We start from the raw sequence: 18,354 nt of genomic DNA on the forward strand, positions 1-18,354 counted from the left end.
TTCTGTTTCTTTGTAGGTTGCTTATATCTGCCTGGTCTATAGCACAGTGTCAACTCCAGTTTTAATTCAGGCAGTATTAGAATGCACAGGTAGGAGGCTAACATCTGATCTGAGAAAGTGATACTAAAAATACAAAAAAATCTTACCAGATCCATTATGCAGTGCCTTCCAAGGTTATAGAATGAGTTTCCCCCTCATAGTCAGAAGTCAGGTGTTAACTTCCTTCAAAAATAATCTTGATAAATGTAAAATTTACCTGATGTTTCAGGATGACTGGATTTCTTTCAGGACTAGTTCATTTTTTCTCCATTTGGCAGTTTCATATCTTTCCATCAGTAAGTTCATACCTCAGTTTTTTTTTCCCCTGGGGCAAAATTCAGGGGAGATAGGCCCGTCAACTTAGGTTTTACTGAAAAATAAATCATGAGCTTTGACAGCTGTTTGTCTCAGTCATGCTTGGTAAGGAGACCTTAGCAGATGCCAGGCAGTTGCTTTCCACTGGCATGATTACATTGCAAATTCTTACTATGTGGCACTGACCAGTACAGTGAATAGACAGGTCAGATACAATTTCTAGTGCTAGTTTCAAATAAATGCCTTTTGTGGGCATCTGTGACATGGTGGTATTGTCTTCATTGCATTTCACTATGCTCTATTGCTTGCCTTTTCAGTCTAGGAAATTAACTCCTTTTGGCACTCTGTGTTCTAGCATGGTTTCTTAGACCTGCACTGGAGGTCCTATTTATTGCTTAGAATCCTGCCTATAGAGGAGGGTTCATTGATGTATAGTATTAAAAATGCACGAGTACTCATCACATGAAATGGTCTTCTGTAGGGACCTCTTCCTTCTATTATTATTAACCTTTCTTTGGCTGCCTATCACTGGATGCTTATTTCATAATATTAAGTGGCCTTGGTTCTTTAAATATTTCAAGTTTAAAATGTTGTACTCTTGTTCATAGGTAGGTACTAGGCTATCGACCCTGGGGCCTATACAAGCCCAGCCAAAAAGGTACCCTAGCTTTTGCCACCCAATAAAATTATTTTCCTGTGCCACTGTCGAGCATAGCCACAGAGGTGATCCCCAGGGTGAATTTCCTATTTCCCATCCAATCATCAAGATTTTTCTTGAAGAGTGCTAATGAGGAGCTTTGTTTGATATAGATAGGTAGTTTATTCCAGAGTATGGGAAGTCTCTGGGACAGGAATCTATCCCTCTGGCATGTTCTGTTTATTGTGGTGACAAGGTTTAGGTCCCTAGAGCGTGTAGCTCGGAGGGATTGGGATTTCTTTAAGTGGAGCATGTCCAACAGCTGTGGGTTTGACATAGCTTTGTATGTTAGGCAGAGATCACCTCTGAGTAGGCGATATGCAATGGAGTAAAGCTGGAGTTTTTTGAGACAGTCTGCGTAGGGCATCTGTTTGAGGCCGGTAATCCTCTTTGTGAGGTATTTCTGCAGCCTTTCCAGTTGTTGTAGATGTCTTGTGAGGTACATACCAAAAGGGGCATTGTACTCTGTAATGGGTCTAATGAGTGATGAGTAGAGGGGAACAATGACCTCTTTTTTTCTGGATGAGAAACCTTTTGTGATGAGGTGTGCCATGTAGAAGGATTTCCTGACTACTGTGGCGATGTGATTATCAAAGGAGAGACTACTGTCCACCTGTGTCCCAAGATCTCTTATCACACTTTTGGTGTTAAGTATACTACAGCCTATGAAGTAGTTCATGGGTACAGAGTTTTTACCAAAGGGGATGACAATGCACTTTTTGGCATTGATCTTGAGGCCATGGCTTTGACACCAGGCATCTGTCTCAGTGAGGCCCTTTTGTAGGATGTCCACATCGTTAGGAGTTTTGATTATGGCTCCTAGGTTGCAGTCATCTGCAAACTTCGTTAGCCAAAGACCTTCTGTGTTAGCCTGTACTTCAGAGAAGTAGATACCAAATAGGAGAGGACCCAGAACTGAACCCTGTGGTACTCCACTTGTCACTGGTCTGAAGTCGAATTTGGAGTCTGCTACTTTCACAGTGTGGGTTCTGTCAGTGAGCCAGTTGGCAACCCATCTTGGGACATAGGGATTTATACCTAGTTTAGTGAGTTTATCCATAATTCCAGAGTGGGGGATGGTGTCGAAAGCCTTGGCAAGATCTAGATAGGCTGTGTGAACCACCTTACCCTTGTCTATGGCTCTGGTGACAGCTTCAAAGAAGTCTCTCAGGTTTAGGAGACATGATCTGCCTTTTACAAACCTGAACTGGGTGGGGTCCAGAGTTTGGAGATTACCAATGTCTTTGTTTATACGTTTCATGATAGGTTCCATGGCCTTGCAGACCAGGCTCGTCAGGCTAATGGGTTGGTAGTTCCCGGGGTCCATGGTGGCTCTCCCCTTGTGGAGTGGGATAACCGTCGCTGTGCGCCATTCAGCAGGCACAAAGCCTGAGGTGAGGCTATGATTGAACATGGTACTTAGGTGGGGTGCCAGTTCGTTCTGTAGTTCATGGGATGTTGTCTGGTCCCATGGATGCTGTGTTCTTGGCTTTGGAGAGTGGGGTTTTTACCTGTGCAGCCGTGATTACAGGAACTTTGCATTCTTCTGGCATAGAGATGGGCTCTTTAGGGGGCGAGAGGGGGGTAAAGTTAGCACTGAACCTATCTGCCAGGATGTTGGCAATATCAGTTGGGTCTGTATATTTAGTGCCATTGTGGTGTAACTCAGAGCAGATCTGAGTGTTGCCATTGAGATTCTTGACATAGCTATAGAATGCTTTGTGGTTGTCTTTAGAATCAGTGGAGATTTTGTTTTCGTAACTAGCTTTGGGAGTATTTTATCCAGGATCACAGCTTCTTACTGAGGCTGACCAGGGAGCTCCTCCACTCATGGGATTTTACTCTATTTTGCAACAGTTTCTTCCTTCTGTTGTACAGTTTGTTTATGGCAGGGGACCACCAGATTGGCTTTCTTTTTTTGGAGCATAGCGTCTTGGTTCTGTTTGGGATAACGCGATCCATGCCCTCATGTAAGTGCTTATAAAGTGCAATTGTGTAGGATTCAGTAGTCGTAACTGTATTGTCCATCTGCATGGGTGTCATGAAGTTCACCACTTCTGTCTTAAGAAGCATGAAGTTGGCTTTGGAGAAATGGTTTCCTTAATGGGGGGGGGGGCAGGATGTGGATATCTAGGGTACTTAGCTTATGGTCAGCCAATGTAGATCTAGGATATCGTTGATCCAGGGCATTGGTTGGTACATGAGTAGTTTTCCCAGTTAATGGTGGAGTAGTTGAAATTCAACAAAGGAATCCTGGAGCATGGTGGGTGATCTAATTTGGATAGCAGTTTTGCCCAGAGTTAATTGCATTTGCTGCATTATGCTGAGCAACTAGCCTGGAGGTGTGGATATCCTTAATGAATATGGATACGGTTACATGGAACCAGGTCTCAGTCACTATGTTCTCCATTTTAAGGAGTGCCTCGAGTGAGTGCATTTTGAGATTTAGACTTCTAGCATTGAGTAGCACCACCCTCAGTTTTTGCTTGCCTGTTCCTGTTGTGAATTTGTCATTTGAACCATGCCTAAAAGGCACTATATGTCATCCCAGGCAGACAGGTACTGAATCCCTTTAGAATGGCACCAGAAGCTTAGCCAATTGTTGAAGTCAATCATTTTGTCCTTGTACTGTGACATCATTCTGGGTGATGGCAGAATGCTACAACTCTTCCATGTCTCTTTTCATGTAGTCCAGGCACCAACATGGACAATGACAGAGTCATTGGGTTATGTGGCGGATCCTGGCACCCAATAGGCAGCTGACAGTAACCTTCTCCTTGTTTAGCCTGGTGAGTGGGACATCAGTGTGCCTGACTATAGAGTCACCTATGACTAGTGTGTTGGGTACGTTGTTTTGCCTTATTGGCTGTGGTTGAGTGGCACACTGAGTCTGCGGGCTATGTGTCATTTGGGTTGTGTTGGAGGGTGGAGGTTGTTTGTATTTCTGCTTTGGAGGTCTCTGTTGCTTGAGCAGATTATTATAGAGCCTCTGCGAATGCTTTTGTGTTTCTACATGTGGATTTTGGTGGTGTAGATTTAGTGAGACTATGTGATGAGTGTGGTGTGGTGCAAGTGTTTACCTTCTCCTCTTGACTGTCAAGTTCAGTCTTGATTGGAGAGAGCTTTACCTCCAGTTTGGCTAGATAAGTGCATCTCTCACAGGTTGTAGTGTTGGGTGGTAGGAGGAAAGGTCTGTTTGTGTACATTAGGCAATTTCTACATTGCCCCAAGATGCCCAGATTCATCAGATAGACAGGAGAGAACACTGGGAGCTGACCCTTGGACATGCCTGAATAAAAAACTATTTTCCTGTAGATAAGTGAGGAAAGTGAGTACAAGAGCTGTTTTTCTCTATGCAAGTGAGGAAAGTAAGTACCAAAACTGTTTTCCTCTAAGTAATGAGGAAGGTTGAGTGCTGTAGTAATTAGTAGGTTATGTAGTGCTTACATGTTCTGAAAAAGTGCTGATCACGAATAAGCAAATTCAAGTGCTAACACTAAGAATCTGTATCTGGACTAAGCTAGTTACAGGAAAGGGGGGAAACAAGTGCAAATGTGGCCTTTTAAATCAGAAAGTTGAGAGAGATGGAAAAACTGCCCAGACGGCCAGTAACTACAATTTGTGGGCCAGAACCACTCCTTATGTGGTAGATAGGTTACCTAGTGCTTACCACTCCCACTGATAAGCTAGAAGGCTTCCCTCCAACACAGAAAGCTTGGGGGTCTCAGAAGCTTACATACAGTCCTGGATACAGCAAGTCTGAGTCTGGACTACACTAGTTACAGGAAAGGTATTTTTATATATATATATATATATATATATATATATATATATATATACAGAAAAGTAGCTAAAACAGCAGTCAAAACAATTCAAATGCAGTGCAAGCTAGCACACTTGAGTATGTAGCAATGTTAGACCAAACTGTTTAAAAAATGCAATTAAATTAAAAATGACTAAGTGCAGAAGGAGTCTATTAGGTAAAGAGATGGGACTGGGGGGAGTGTCCCAGATAAAATCTACAGTGGGGGCGGGCATCTGCAAAAGCATCCATATTTAAACAACAACACAGCAATAGGGAGTTGTTTCATTTTCTTTATCCTTTAAGACTGCTTGCCCACATTACATGGTGCAGTGATGAGGACTATTTGGAGTGAGCTCAACATGCTCTCCTGACTTGGCACAGTGACACTAGGATACACAACTGAGGCCAGCTAAAGCACCATGAACACAAGAGGTAAGAGTTCTTTGAAGAATTGTACCATGTCAGGATTCTCAATAAGGAATGATACACTTCTATTACTCACTGCTGTGGCATTCTCAAAAATCAGCAAATGTGGTGAACATTCATAATTCATATGTATGTAGTTCTTTAAATACCAATAGAGCCTGTTTGGCATCTTCAACAGATTAAAATGACTGAACATGTTCAATAACATCTGGGTAGTAAAGATCTTTCAGGAAAGTTCAACACAAATTCTGTTAGAGCAGTGCATTCGAGTAATGTGAAGGAAAAGAGGCCTTACCAATAGGCACACATGTAAGTGTGTGTGTGTGTGTGTGTGTGTGTGTGTGTGTGTGTGTGTGTGTGTGTGTCTGTGTGTGTGTGTGTGTGTGTGTGTGTGTGTGTGTGTGTGTGTGTGTGTGTGTGTGTGTGTGTCTGTGTGCATATGTGCCATAGGGATGGGGTGCTGATATATGCAAGCACAGGAATGAGAAAAATATGTATAACTAACCCTGAGATAATCAGAAGACAAAGTTCCAAAATGTACCTGCTTGCGGAAGGCTTGCTCACAGATTAACTGACATAATGATTATGTATTGTTATGTATTATATAGGCATACATTTTTGTTCTTAAAAACAACTTTATTGGTACGTAGACACAAATCTTATACGTACAAAGGCATTTTTTTCTTATTGTTTACAAAACATTCCAAGTTAATTTTGATCTCTGTGTAAATTTACATATAAAGATTAAACTCTTTGGGATTTAAATTTAGAATTATTGATTTCCCATTAATTTAAAAAAAAAACAACAGGTTGTGAAAACTGTGAAGATATCATTCAGTCTGTTTCAGTGCTGATCAGTAAAATAAAATTATTTTTCCTTTTTGTAGAACTCAATGAGAGCCACAGTGGAACTGCATGATGAAGAAAGAGCTTACCCACCTATTAAAGCACTAGTCACATTGGGGAAAGAAGATTTGTCAATCAAGGTCAGTTATTTTCTTAGCAGCAATGTACCTTAAATGTTTGGCTATTACCCTTGCAAACCTGCCGAGTGAATGTCATTCTAAATAAAAAGGGGAACCCACAGTCATGATACAAGTCAGGAGTTCTGTTGTGGATGTTTACTGTTTAGGAAAAATGCCTTTAATCAGCGTTTTTTTAGAAGGTGTGCCATTTTACAGTCACTTTTGGAAGAAAACGGCAGCAGTGTGATTTACACCATGTCTGTCACATATTAATTGATGCTGCTGGTGAAGATTTACAGCCCATACTTCTGGCCTGTAGGCGCCACGGTGGTGCAGCGGTTAGCGTTGTCGCCTCACAGCAAGAGGTTCTCTGGTTCAATCCTCAGCTGGGGTGTCTTCTTTGTGGAGTTTGCATGTCCTCTCTGTGGTTGCGTGGGTTTTCTCCGGGTGCTCTGGTTTCCTCCCACATCCCAAAGACATGTTGTAGGTGGACTGCATATGCTAAAATTGGCCTTAGGTGCGAGTGCGCGCGTGTGTGTGTGTGCCTTCTGTGGAAGGTTGGGCGCTGGGCTGGCAACTCAACACTGTAAAACTCCACTGCCAACCATGAGCGAACATGTGATCTGCTGTGGTGACCCCTAGCCGGGAAAAAGCCGAAAGAAGAAGAAGAAGACTACTGGCCTGTAAGATATTAATTTATAAATATGGTGCAGGATTCAAGCCCAGTAGCTTTATACCATAACGTTTGCACCTGTCTGTACCATGTCAAACATGAGAATAACACATGCATTTGTTGTGCACTGAAGCTGGAATAATAACCCACTGGCAACACATAGCCCAGCTGAATAACCTGAACTTATTTTTAGCAGGCTGGCTGAATGACTAACAGGGAAAGTCTTGTTTAAAAGTAGTAGCATGAAAAATGTATACATGGGAGAAAAGATCTTAAGGCTTTCATTTCTGTCAAATATCCGCTATAACAGTGGTAATGAGTATTGTGTGGCCAAAATGTCTGTATTTAAGATAAAAGTAACAAAGAATGCAGATGCATGGAAAACAGTGTGGTGCAGGAGGATACAGGAAATGATGATAACCATGTTATTGACCTGTAAGTGAAGTTGAGAGCACATTTCTCAGTCTTTTGGCCTGTGTGTGGGGAGTGATTGATGGTTAGTTGCTGCTTAGTATAGTTTATATTACCAAACTGACTGTAGAGTGAAGGAACATGAACATGACAAACATGCTTTAGGTTTGACAAGTAAATTAGACAGCTGTAGCCAGCCAGGAAGAGAGAGATAAACTGAGCAATTGATACCTGCTTTACTGAACTGTTTCATGATAGAAACTTGGAAGATATCAGATGAGCTGCTTCATTTTCTAAGTGGAACAACTTCCTCTGCAGAATTTGTGTTGCTGACCTTGGAGTACTGCATATGCACACCTAGAAGCTGAGTACAAAAGCAATGTCCTTCGTCTTTTCCTGGTTATGGGTCACCACAGTGCATCACTGGTCCACAGATTGATGGGCATTGGTGTTTTTATAGTATCAGGTTGCCAGCCCCACACCCAACCTTCACAGAAGGCACACAGACACTCACACCTACCAAAGGGAGGACATGCAGACTCCACACAGAAGGTGCTGCAGCCAGGAGTTGAACTGGAGAATCTTTTGTTGGGAGGAGACAATGCTAACCACTGTACCACTGCAGCAGCTGCAAGTAAAAAAAAAAAAAAAAAAACAGTTCTGCTGTGGCATGAAGGAGCTGCCCCCCTGCTGCCTTTGACAGTTTCCCCAGTTTGGGACTGAATGGGGAGTATGGGTAATAATGACTGTTGACGACTGCACAACAGGCTGGTGTGAGATGAGATGGTCAGAATAAAAGCATAGCACAGTTTATTTTATGTAGTGCAGTGCCTTGACACAGTTACATATTTAATCCTGGTTCCCCTAGTTGAGTCTTGCATAGATGTGCCAGCATGAGACCAGATTCAAATTAATCTGCCTTCTGGTAAGACAGACTTGGTAGTTCATCACAAGGAAATAAGCAGAATTAGAACAAAAAAAGTAAATGTTATCAAGTTTATGTTGCAGTGCTTGCAGAGGTGCACTTAAACAGTAGTGTAGCGATGCATAGATTATGCTGATAAGATCATCATCTAACAGAGCTGCAAGTCACACATGGATACATTTCTGATGACGTAGTTAGGAGTTGAACAGGAAATGCTGTTTTGGTAGATACAAGTCTGCTTGTCTGTTTTAAATATTATAATTACAGTTTATGACAGCACTACGTACTTTTCTGTTTGTTGCCAAAATCTTCTATTTCAAGTGTTCTTTATTCTGACAACACGTCAGAAGTGGGGTCAGCAGAAATGGTGCTAAAACAGGCTGAGTTTGCAGTTACTGAAAAAAACAAAGCCTACAGAAAATGGTGAAACAGCCCACCTGTGAAATTCTATTATAGAAGGAAAATGAAGGATTAGATAAGAGGCAGTACTTTCAGAGGGTCAGCACTGCAGTGAAGCTTAGTAAAGACAGTGCAACGATACAGGTCTGTTACCTAATCTAGTCCATGAGGAGATAGGCAGATACCAGTTTCAAATCGGAAATGGAGAATGATGAAGCAACCTATACTGTAGTATTACAAAAGTCTGATGAATAATTCTACCTTAAATGAAATGTAACACCTGAATGCATGTGTTTTTTTATAATGGAGGGCAAATTACAGATTACAAGGCAGAGATTTGTATCAGAGCCCTCTGTGAGCTATCAGAGTGCTGTGACTTTGGCATAAAACAAGAGGAGAAAATCCATGACTGCATTGTGGTAGGAATTTTAGATAAAGAACTTTAGCATGTTGTAGCTAATGGTTAATGTGATACTGGTGTGACGAGCATGCCCTGGCCCAGCAATCAAGGAGCCTCAATCCTCACCACTCATACCAGGGAGGTCGTCTCATAGAAGAGAAAAGGATAACTAATACACACAGTAAAGTACAGTTTCCCTTAAGTGCACACAGAGATCGTAGTCAGTCTGGGGCTGGTTGCTCCCTTGCTCACCAGGTACCCAATAAGACTCCCCACTGCCACAGCTATAGGGTCCAGGTCTCAGCCTAACCGGGCAAGCTAAAACCTCCAGTAACCTCTCTGTCCAACCAGTGCTTCGTGTCCCTGCCAAGTAGCTGACACAACACACACACACTTTGAGATAAGTATTTATACATCTTCACAGACACTCCTGGGAAAGGCTGACACAGATTCTCCAACTGTGCCTTTTTACCCAGACTATACGGTAGTAATTACTGCCACCACCCAGTTAATAATATCAGCTACTAGAAGGCCCTTAAAAGGGTGTCCAATTATTACTGTGCAATATTAATATCCAATGGTAGTTTGACTAACAGTCAAGGCTTACTTTAGAGTGGCCTATTACAATAACCTCTATAAATATGCAATGTACTCTAGAGCTTATCTCCACACATATCAGCCACAGGTAGAAGGTTTTAAAAATATTTAATAATAAATAATTAAAACACAAGACAAAACTACTACACCACAGAGATATCTAAGAGTTCAGATATCACACAGAAACTTAAAATAATACAGTAGGACAGGTCTGATTTCAAAGAAAAAATACCTAATTAATCTTTACTAACTTTAACTATTCCTACAAGAAATCACAGTGCTAAAACTTACATGTGAGCAGAAGGCAGAGTGCTGATAAGTGGATATCCGAGATCAAAATGTTTTTCAGTCTCTTCTGAGAAATAGTATTTAAACATTACTAACAAACATGTCTCTAAGGCCCTCCCACAATTACATCATTTTTGACACTTAGGTTTTCCCAGTATTCATATTCCATCATCTTAACACCTGGCCTGAGTTCTCAGGCCACAAACTGCATTATTTAGCAATCTAACACCTCCTCAGAAACTTACAACAATACAATACATTTCACATGTATATGCTAGCAGAAACCAGAGCAATAAAGCACCTTCCACATCTAAATTCTAGTCATAAACTTTAGCCTTAAAACAATGAGCATGAAATCTTCATCCAGCTGCCCTGGAGCCAAATTCTAACATTAAAGAGATTCATAATATCTTTTCAACTTAAAAAGACACATTTGAAATACTTGGCTTGGTTTTCCTTACAGCAGATGGCAATGTTGCAACAATCTTGAAGTTCACATTTTACAGTGTTTTCTTACATTTAAAAACACAAGCCTGTATTTTACATTTATTTATACAGTTGTTATAATTATGTATCAAATTCTATTTGACTAGGCTGCAGCCTTCGCCCATCTCTCCCCAATCGTCACAACTGGCAACATCTGAACAGGCAGTTTGATAGTCTGAAGATTTTGCACATTAAGTTACCCCTTGGGTTGAAGAAATAATGCTCCTTTTAGCTGCCAAATGATGAGGTGAGGTGAAAGACAAAAACTACATATTAAAATAAATATAGCTGAAGTGGGAAGATACAGGATGCAAAGGGCTGACATAATGGTTAAGGTCTTTACCTCAGATATACGAAGTACAGGGTTTAATTCTGATCTCTTGTTATTGGCTAGGCTTGTAATAGTCTTTAGACTGATAGCCTAGCATTCACCTATTAACCTAAAATGAGGGCTGTCAACTTAGCGAAACCTACTATTTGTTGCTGACCAGTTGAGTGCCATTGAAAACACTGTTAATTGAAGGTTATCCGTGTCTTGTAATAGTGATTTAAGTTGGTTAAAAACAAGAAGGTGTTACTTTCATATCATATTCTCCCTCTTCTCTGAGCTTTTGCAGTCCTAGAGTTTACACACACACATACACACATACACAAGGGCACAGGTTCAAACGTTTAAGCTTACAGCAAAAGGAAACTATCAATTAGCTCAGCCACATTATTAGTACTTATGGGAAGCTAACAGTGCCTCCCGTTACGTAAATTTTTTTCCACATGTCCCTGATAAAATTTGTGATCACCTATCCAGTCATCTAGAATGGTTTTAAAGGTTGCTAGGGAAATATTCTGGTTGATAGGTGAAGGCAGCCTGTTCCAGAAATTAGGTATACATTAGGTTACGTATCTTTCATGCCATCTAGTGCTCTTGATATGATAGTGTTGTTTAGATCTCTACAGTGGGTGCTTACAACTTGTTTTATTTAGATGAGGGAGCTCAAAGAATTCTGGGTCATTCATAACACAGAAAGCCAAGCAGAGATCACCTCTCAGGAGTCTGTATGACTGTGAATAGAGGAATGTCTGTAGGGCATTGAGTAGAGGACATATACAGGTAGACACAAACACACACACACACACACACACACACACACACACACACAAATATATAATTCAAGGATGTGGGAGCTTGCCCGATGTTGGTGTGTGTGTTTGGGGGGGGGGGGCTTCCCTGCACAAAAACTAGATGTTTTGCAACCTTAAGAGTGTCACTGTTTTGAGAAGCCGTCTTCCAAGGTTTTTGATACTTTCAGGTCATGTCTGTTGAACAAAACATGAATATTCACAGCAAACACGTAGTTCTGCTTTGAAGTCTGTATATAATAAATGCAACAAAACAGTGAATTGGGCAAGAATGTGTTGCATCAAGTCAGTTAGTGAAGTTACTGAGTAAGAAAAAGTAGGAGAAGGTAGCACAAGTTTCCTTTAGCCAATGACTAAACTTGACAGAAGCAGGAAGCTGGGCAGATCAGATTCTTAAACAAGCTACTTCTTTGAAGTTCTTTTCAGTACAGGAGAAACTGCTGATGTGATGAGTGAGAAGACTTTGTGTGCTTATTCCTGAAGGAACATTTTTTTCTGTTAATTACTAGAAAACAGCCCTTTCCCCCCAAATACCTTCATTGAATTATCACTTGTGACAAAGGCAAATTTACATTCATATAAAAGTAAAGAAAATTATATTATCATAAAAAACATTATACTTCACATATATTGCTATGTATGTTATAACCTAAGCAATAATACATAAATTATTCATTTCCTGCCTTTTTTCAATAAGAAAACTCTTCGTTAAACCATCACTTACTACACAGGCAATCATACATGTATATAGATGAAAGCAAACCACACCGATACAATTCTAGTCGCAAGCAAGCATTTTACATCACAAACCATACTGACACACTCCACTGCAAACATTATACATTGCTTATAATCTCCCCAATCTTTCTCACTCAAACATTATGTAGCTCACTTAAGACCTGCTGCCTTTTAGGCCTCATTCCGCCCTTGTATGTATTGTTTCCACAATTCGCATTTTTAACTATGAAGTTTGCTCCTACGCTTTTCTAAAGATCTCAATTCCAACTGTTTTATCTCTGTTCGTATATTCACTACTTCCAGTGTAGATTTTGATTTCCATTTTCTACTTTCTACTGCTTTTCTGGCAGCCACCATTATTAGACACAGCAAGACCTTACCATGTCTAGGCAATTTGAGACTGATATATTTGCAGTATTCATTAACCAAACTTTGCCTAAAGAGGCACTGTGAGGGCAACAAGGGCTTTGGCCAGCATGCGGAAGCCTTAGAAACAAGAAACAAGTAGGACTGTCAAGCATCTTGTTCTGTACTGAAACATACAGTATCCCCCCAGAATGGTGCCAATTATTTTCCTAATTGTTGAAGCCAGTCATCTTTTCTTTGTACCAAGACTTCATTTGTGGAGAAGGAAGGATTATGTTTAGTATCAAGGCCTTACCTGTGTTTGTGGCCTGCACAGAGAGCTCAGACGTGTCTTGCTGCATCTCCCTCAGTGGTTTTCACCCCAAGTCATTCACCCCCACAATCACAACTACTACAACAGTAACTTTTAACCTTTAACAGTTTCCTCTAAAATGATTGACTTGACAAAACAGCATCTGAATAGGTAGTCAAAACTGCATTTTCAGCCTTTTAGCCAGAATATCAATAGTCATCATCAAGTAAATATATTTGCAATAATATTATACTAAATAAATAACATGATTACAAGAATACTGATTTCAGTTTCAGGCAGATAAATTAATTATGGACTTCATCTGGAACATTAAATGCAGCAGGTTGAGTTACTAGAAATTATCAAATAGTAAGAAGAGAGGGTGCCTGAAATGATCAGATTTTAGTTTAAACTGTTGAGGCTAAAAACCCAAGAATTGTATGGTATAGCAAATTTAATAGCAACTGGACACTTCACGGACAACTTATTAACAGAGCTCATATGGAGATTAAAAGTAGCCCTTAAAGCAATACTGTTCATTAATAATTCATGGATATATAGACTTTCACCTTAGGTCTTCCTTCTGTTGTACCATACCCCCTCTTAATCTCTCTTCCTCCACAAGCATACCTCCTCTAAATATATCCTATCTCTTTCTTTTTCCCACTTCAGTGTTTTGCACTGAATATCTCATTGCTATTTGTCTAACCTGAATTCATGCTGTACACCAGCAAAACTACTTTCAGCATTCTGTTGAGCAAAAAACTTCTTTCCACTGGCCTACATCTTTGCAGCTTTGTCAACAACTTTATAATGTAGCCCGACAGGAAGAACCCTTATTGTAGCAGAAAAAGCTTGTAAGAGCCCCACTTCATTCAACCTCCCTATGCGTGGGCAACCCGCTGCTCTCCTCCCTCCCCCCAATTCCAACCCACCCATCTCTTCTCCTCTCATACTTCACTAAACTCAACCTCTTCAACATTTCCTCCTATCTCAACTAACACTTAATTAAGCTACTTCACATAACTATGCTAATCTTTTACTTCTTCCCCTCCCTTTGCCTCACTCTATACATTAACTCTTTCATATCTTCTCAGTACATATCAAATCCTTCATCAAGCATGCTGCTACTACATTCCTGCCTTGCCTTACTCATTCTTTTTCTGATACACATTGCATCTTTGCACCCTACATTAGTAAAAGCACAAACTGTAACAATCACATCCACAAATACTAGCCATGAATTCACCAGTAGCTACCATGATATATTCTCTACTATATTTAACTTAGGCCCCTTCGACTACTGTAAACTAAAAATACTTCAGGCATACCTTTCAAATTATAAAATAAAACACCAGCCATCAAAACAATATATGCTATCATACATAGTCTGTACTTCCCCAACATCTCTCAATGTGAAGACATCCACCCTAACCCAGATCCCTTCCAGCCTACAACCCACATATCCCGTATTAAGACTTTAAACCTCATTACTGTAAATTTTTGAAGCATATGTAACAAAATTACAGACTTTCACACCTGGATAACACATTATCCTCCCAACATCCTAGCCACTGCAGAAACTTGGGTTAAACCAACTGTAAAAGACTCTGAATTTCTTCCTGTAGGCTACAATATTATTAAAGCAGATAGAATATAAAAGAAAGCAGGTGGAATAGCCTTATTTTACCCCATGTCCTATAATTTTACAACTTACACAAATTTTATCCCCAAATTTTCCAGTGCAGAATTTATTACCTTTATAAAGCTAAATGGTTTAAAACTCTGTGGATTACTGTACTTTATATCCCTCCTGGACAAAATATTCCTATTTTAGAAGATATTCTACCCAGGATAACTGGTATAATTAGTAATGAAACCGTCATCTTAGGTGATGTTAATATTAACTGGCAGAACATCCCCAGGATTTAGCAAGTTCTGCACAGTATGCAAGAATAGTGTAAGAGCTGCTGCACGCAATATGGCCGATGAGCGATCCAGGAATGAGCTCCCGGGACGTGCATGAGCGCTCCAACACTATTCCTGCATAGACACAGCTCCTGTATGCTAATTACCTCATTTGCAGGTGAAAACCATGCAAATGAGGTGAATTAGCGATCCAGGAAGCAGGCAAGCATCCGTGCAGTAATAGTGTAACCTGCAGAAATGTATTCGGCTACCAACCGAACACATTTCTGCAAGTTATAAAACGGAGGCATGACAGCTCCAAAGAAAGCATGTATTCAATGTAGTAGGCGTGCCAATGGCCAAATAGATGGCCATTGGCATGGTAAATCGTTGCAAAATTATAAAAAATAACTTTTATTTTTTTTGGCCGATTCAGACGTTTAAGCATAGGGCAGCAGTGCTCAAATGGGATTGGCCTGGAAATAAAAAAAAAAAAAGCTGGAAATAAGCTTTTAAATCAAAATCAGCATTCTGCCATAATAGTCAATGGCATGCAGAAGCCAACAATACCATGGAATAGTGGTTGCTAAGGGGGAAGGCTGAGTGTCAGTCTTGTAACCATGCATTAGCAGTCAGTTTTATGCAAATGAGGGGATTAATAGTGAATCACAGATTTCCCCTCAGTGTTAGCTACCACCCAACCATGTAAGTGCAGTAACACCATTGTGCAAGCCTAAGAGGTAGATTACCTCATAAGGGGGAAATGTCATGCAGGCTGTAAGCTTATTGGAGCTCTGTGGCCCGTGCTTGCCCTTAGCTAAGCACAGCTAAGGAAGGGGGTGTGTCTGAGGCTGCCTAGCACTGTTTACATTGCCTAAACCGGTGTGCCACACACAGTGTTATAAACAAAAAAAAAAAAAAAAAACAGGAAATAGCTGTGTTCACACCTTAGCACTGGGTATGCGTAGCATGCCTCGGGGCTTAAACAGGAAGGCAATGGGAAGGGAAAACTACAGTAGGAAGGCAATCAAGGAGAACTAGCGTAGCTGGCAGGTGAAATGTATCAGAATCAGCCAATTACACAGGCAGCAGCCCAGCCCAGCACACTACTATAAACTATGCAAACAACTTTCGTTCTGGTTTTTCCCACAAACTCTACACCATCGGTGTAAACAGATGGGGAAATTTTACCAGACAAAACTAATAAAATGATAGGGGCTGCTGTCACTCTCATATATCAATATGTGGAAGAGGCTGAAGGTGGTGAGGATGAGAATGCTGATGACCAACCCACAGTGAGGAGAAGGAGAAGAGTGTACAGACCCAGGGTAATCTACCAGGGGCTACATTAGCCAGAGGTAATGGAGCGCTATAGGGTAGACAGGGACATCCTACAGCAAATTGTTGAGCTGTGCTAGCCACGCCTCACACACAGAACCAGCAGAGGGGAACCCATCCCACTGGATACCAAGGTATGTGTAGGCTTGAGAATACTAGCCACAGGTACCTTCCAAAGGCCAACTGGGGATATCATGGGGATCTGACAGGCATCAGCATCCAGGGTACTCCACCAGTTCCTGGATGCCATGTTAGCACATGCCAGTGAGCACATATATTTCCTCAACACCTGTGAGGCATTGACCAGCAATATGCATCTCTTCCACCAAATAACAGAATACCCTGAGGTAGTGCGTGCTATAGACTGCACACACATACACATTAAAGCCCCACCTGGTGAGTGGGGTAGGGTCTACATAAACCGCAAGGGCTTCCCCTCCATCAACTGCCAAGTCATGTGCAATGCCCAGGGCATTATAATGAATGTGTGTGCTGACAGCCATGAGAACTGTTACGACTCCCAAATCTGGCATATGATACACCTGTACCAGAGATTTGCCAGTGGGGACATCCCATATGGCCACCTAGTGGGGGATGCTGGTTACGCACTGGAGCAGTGGCTGATGACACCCATTAGAAAAGCACACACACACCCGAACAAGAACTCCATAATGAGGCACACACACAAACGAGAATCATAATAGAGCATTTGTTTGGGATGCTCAAGTCACGGTTCTGGTGCCTGGACATATCCAGTGGAGCCTTGCAGTACTCTCCAGTTACATGTACACAAATTTTCATTGTATGTGCCATGCTACACAATATGATCCTGCGGAAACAGCTGCAGCAGGAACAGCACGGGGCAGGGCCACACAGCCCCCCACCATTGCCGAGGCCAGCACAGGCACGGAGTGACTCGGAGGAGGAACAGCCTGAGCCTGCCCATGCAGGCAGAAGGAGGCATGCCCAGAATGCCCAGGCTTTGGCAAAGAGGCAATGCATAGCACATACACTGTCACGGTAGGAACCCAGGGAATGACACCACTCTCTGACTCGCACATGCAGTAAAGGGATGCCAAACATGACACTACCTGTGCTTTACCATGTATAGGGAGTATACTATGTGCATCCGACATAGTCAGCCCTCCAGCACCATCCTCATCACTGGCACAGCCACAAGTAACTCACTCTTCCTATCAATTGCTGAATGGAGTAGTGTGTTCTGCTAGTTGTAGCTATGGTATGGATGTGAGCATGCAAGGGAACCAGGTGGCTGAATGGGATGGCAGCAGATAGTGGACACCTATATGAGCAACATGGAATCCATAACAAATACTGGTGTCAACAAAGTAGGCAGTACTAGACAAAGTGGCAAATCCCACTGCAGTACATGTGATGGCTCAAATATGTGTCCATAGGACACACACATGCATGTCAGTGAGGTTCACATGCCCAATAACAACCTCAGCCAGCAGTACAGGTGTAGATGACCATAAAGAAAGGCTGTGCTAAGGCCTCCAGTTAATGGCAATGGATAACAGCCCCCTGCAGACCTACACAGACAGACTACAACAGGTCTGACAGTTGTATGTTAGTTCTGCAAGGTATGAAGTCTGAAACTTAAATGTATGTCAATAAAATCTAAGATCTGTACTCTACTGATATGCCTCTAGTCTGCATGATAGGTCAGAATACAAAACGAAATGGAAGCCAACAAAGTACCTGAAATAGGAAATGTTTACAGTTGTCAGGTGTGCCCCCCTACAATCCTATGTAGAAATGCAGTAATGTGTACAAGTGGGGTTAATAGTGGAGCACAGATTACCTGAGCTGGCCCAATTTACGGGATAGAGTGCTGCATGTGTACAATATGCAGGAATCTGTGTGTTGGGTTGTTGTGTGTTGTACATTGTGTGGAAGTGGTCAGCATGTAGGCATGGAGGGTAGTGTCCCTGTGGCCTATGGCTACTACTGTTGATGACAGGGCCATGTTCTGACAACTGCAGTGCCAACCACAATGCATCCCAGCAAGACCCAGTTCAGCAGTCATCCATACTCATTGTTCAGATGTCAATATCTGTCACCATCGGAAAGATGGACATGCTATGAATGTGGACCCAAACATACACACAGTACACAGGTGGAAGTA

The 18,354-nt window shown here is 41.5% G+C and overlaps 1 protein-coding gene across 2 annotated transcripts in view; it reads left to right on the forward strand.

The window, feature by feature from the left end:
- PDK3 (pyruvate dehydrogenase kinase 3) overlaps window positions 1–18,354 on the forward strand; it is a 1,115,542-nt gene that overhangs the window by 743,154 nt on the left and 354,034 nt on the right. For both annotated transcript variants that reach the window (XM_044072300.1, XM_044072301.1), the window contains exon 8: window positions 6,170–6,268. In XM_044072300.1, coding sequence (XP_043928235.1) covers window positions 6,170–6,268 — 99 coding nt within the window. The remainder of the gene's footprint in view (window positions 1–6,169; window positions 6,269–18,354) is intronic.

Source organism: Protopterus annectens, chromosome 5.part0 (genome assembly GCF_019279795.1).
Source record: "Protopterus annectens isolate FY-2018-M chromosome 5.part0, PAN1.0, whole genome shotgun sequence".
In the NCBI taxonomy this organism is placed as follows: Eukaryota; Metazoa; Chordata; order Ceratodontiformes; family Protopteridae; genus Protopterus; species Protopterus annectens.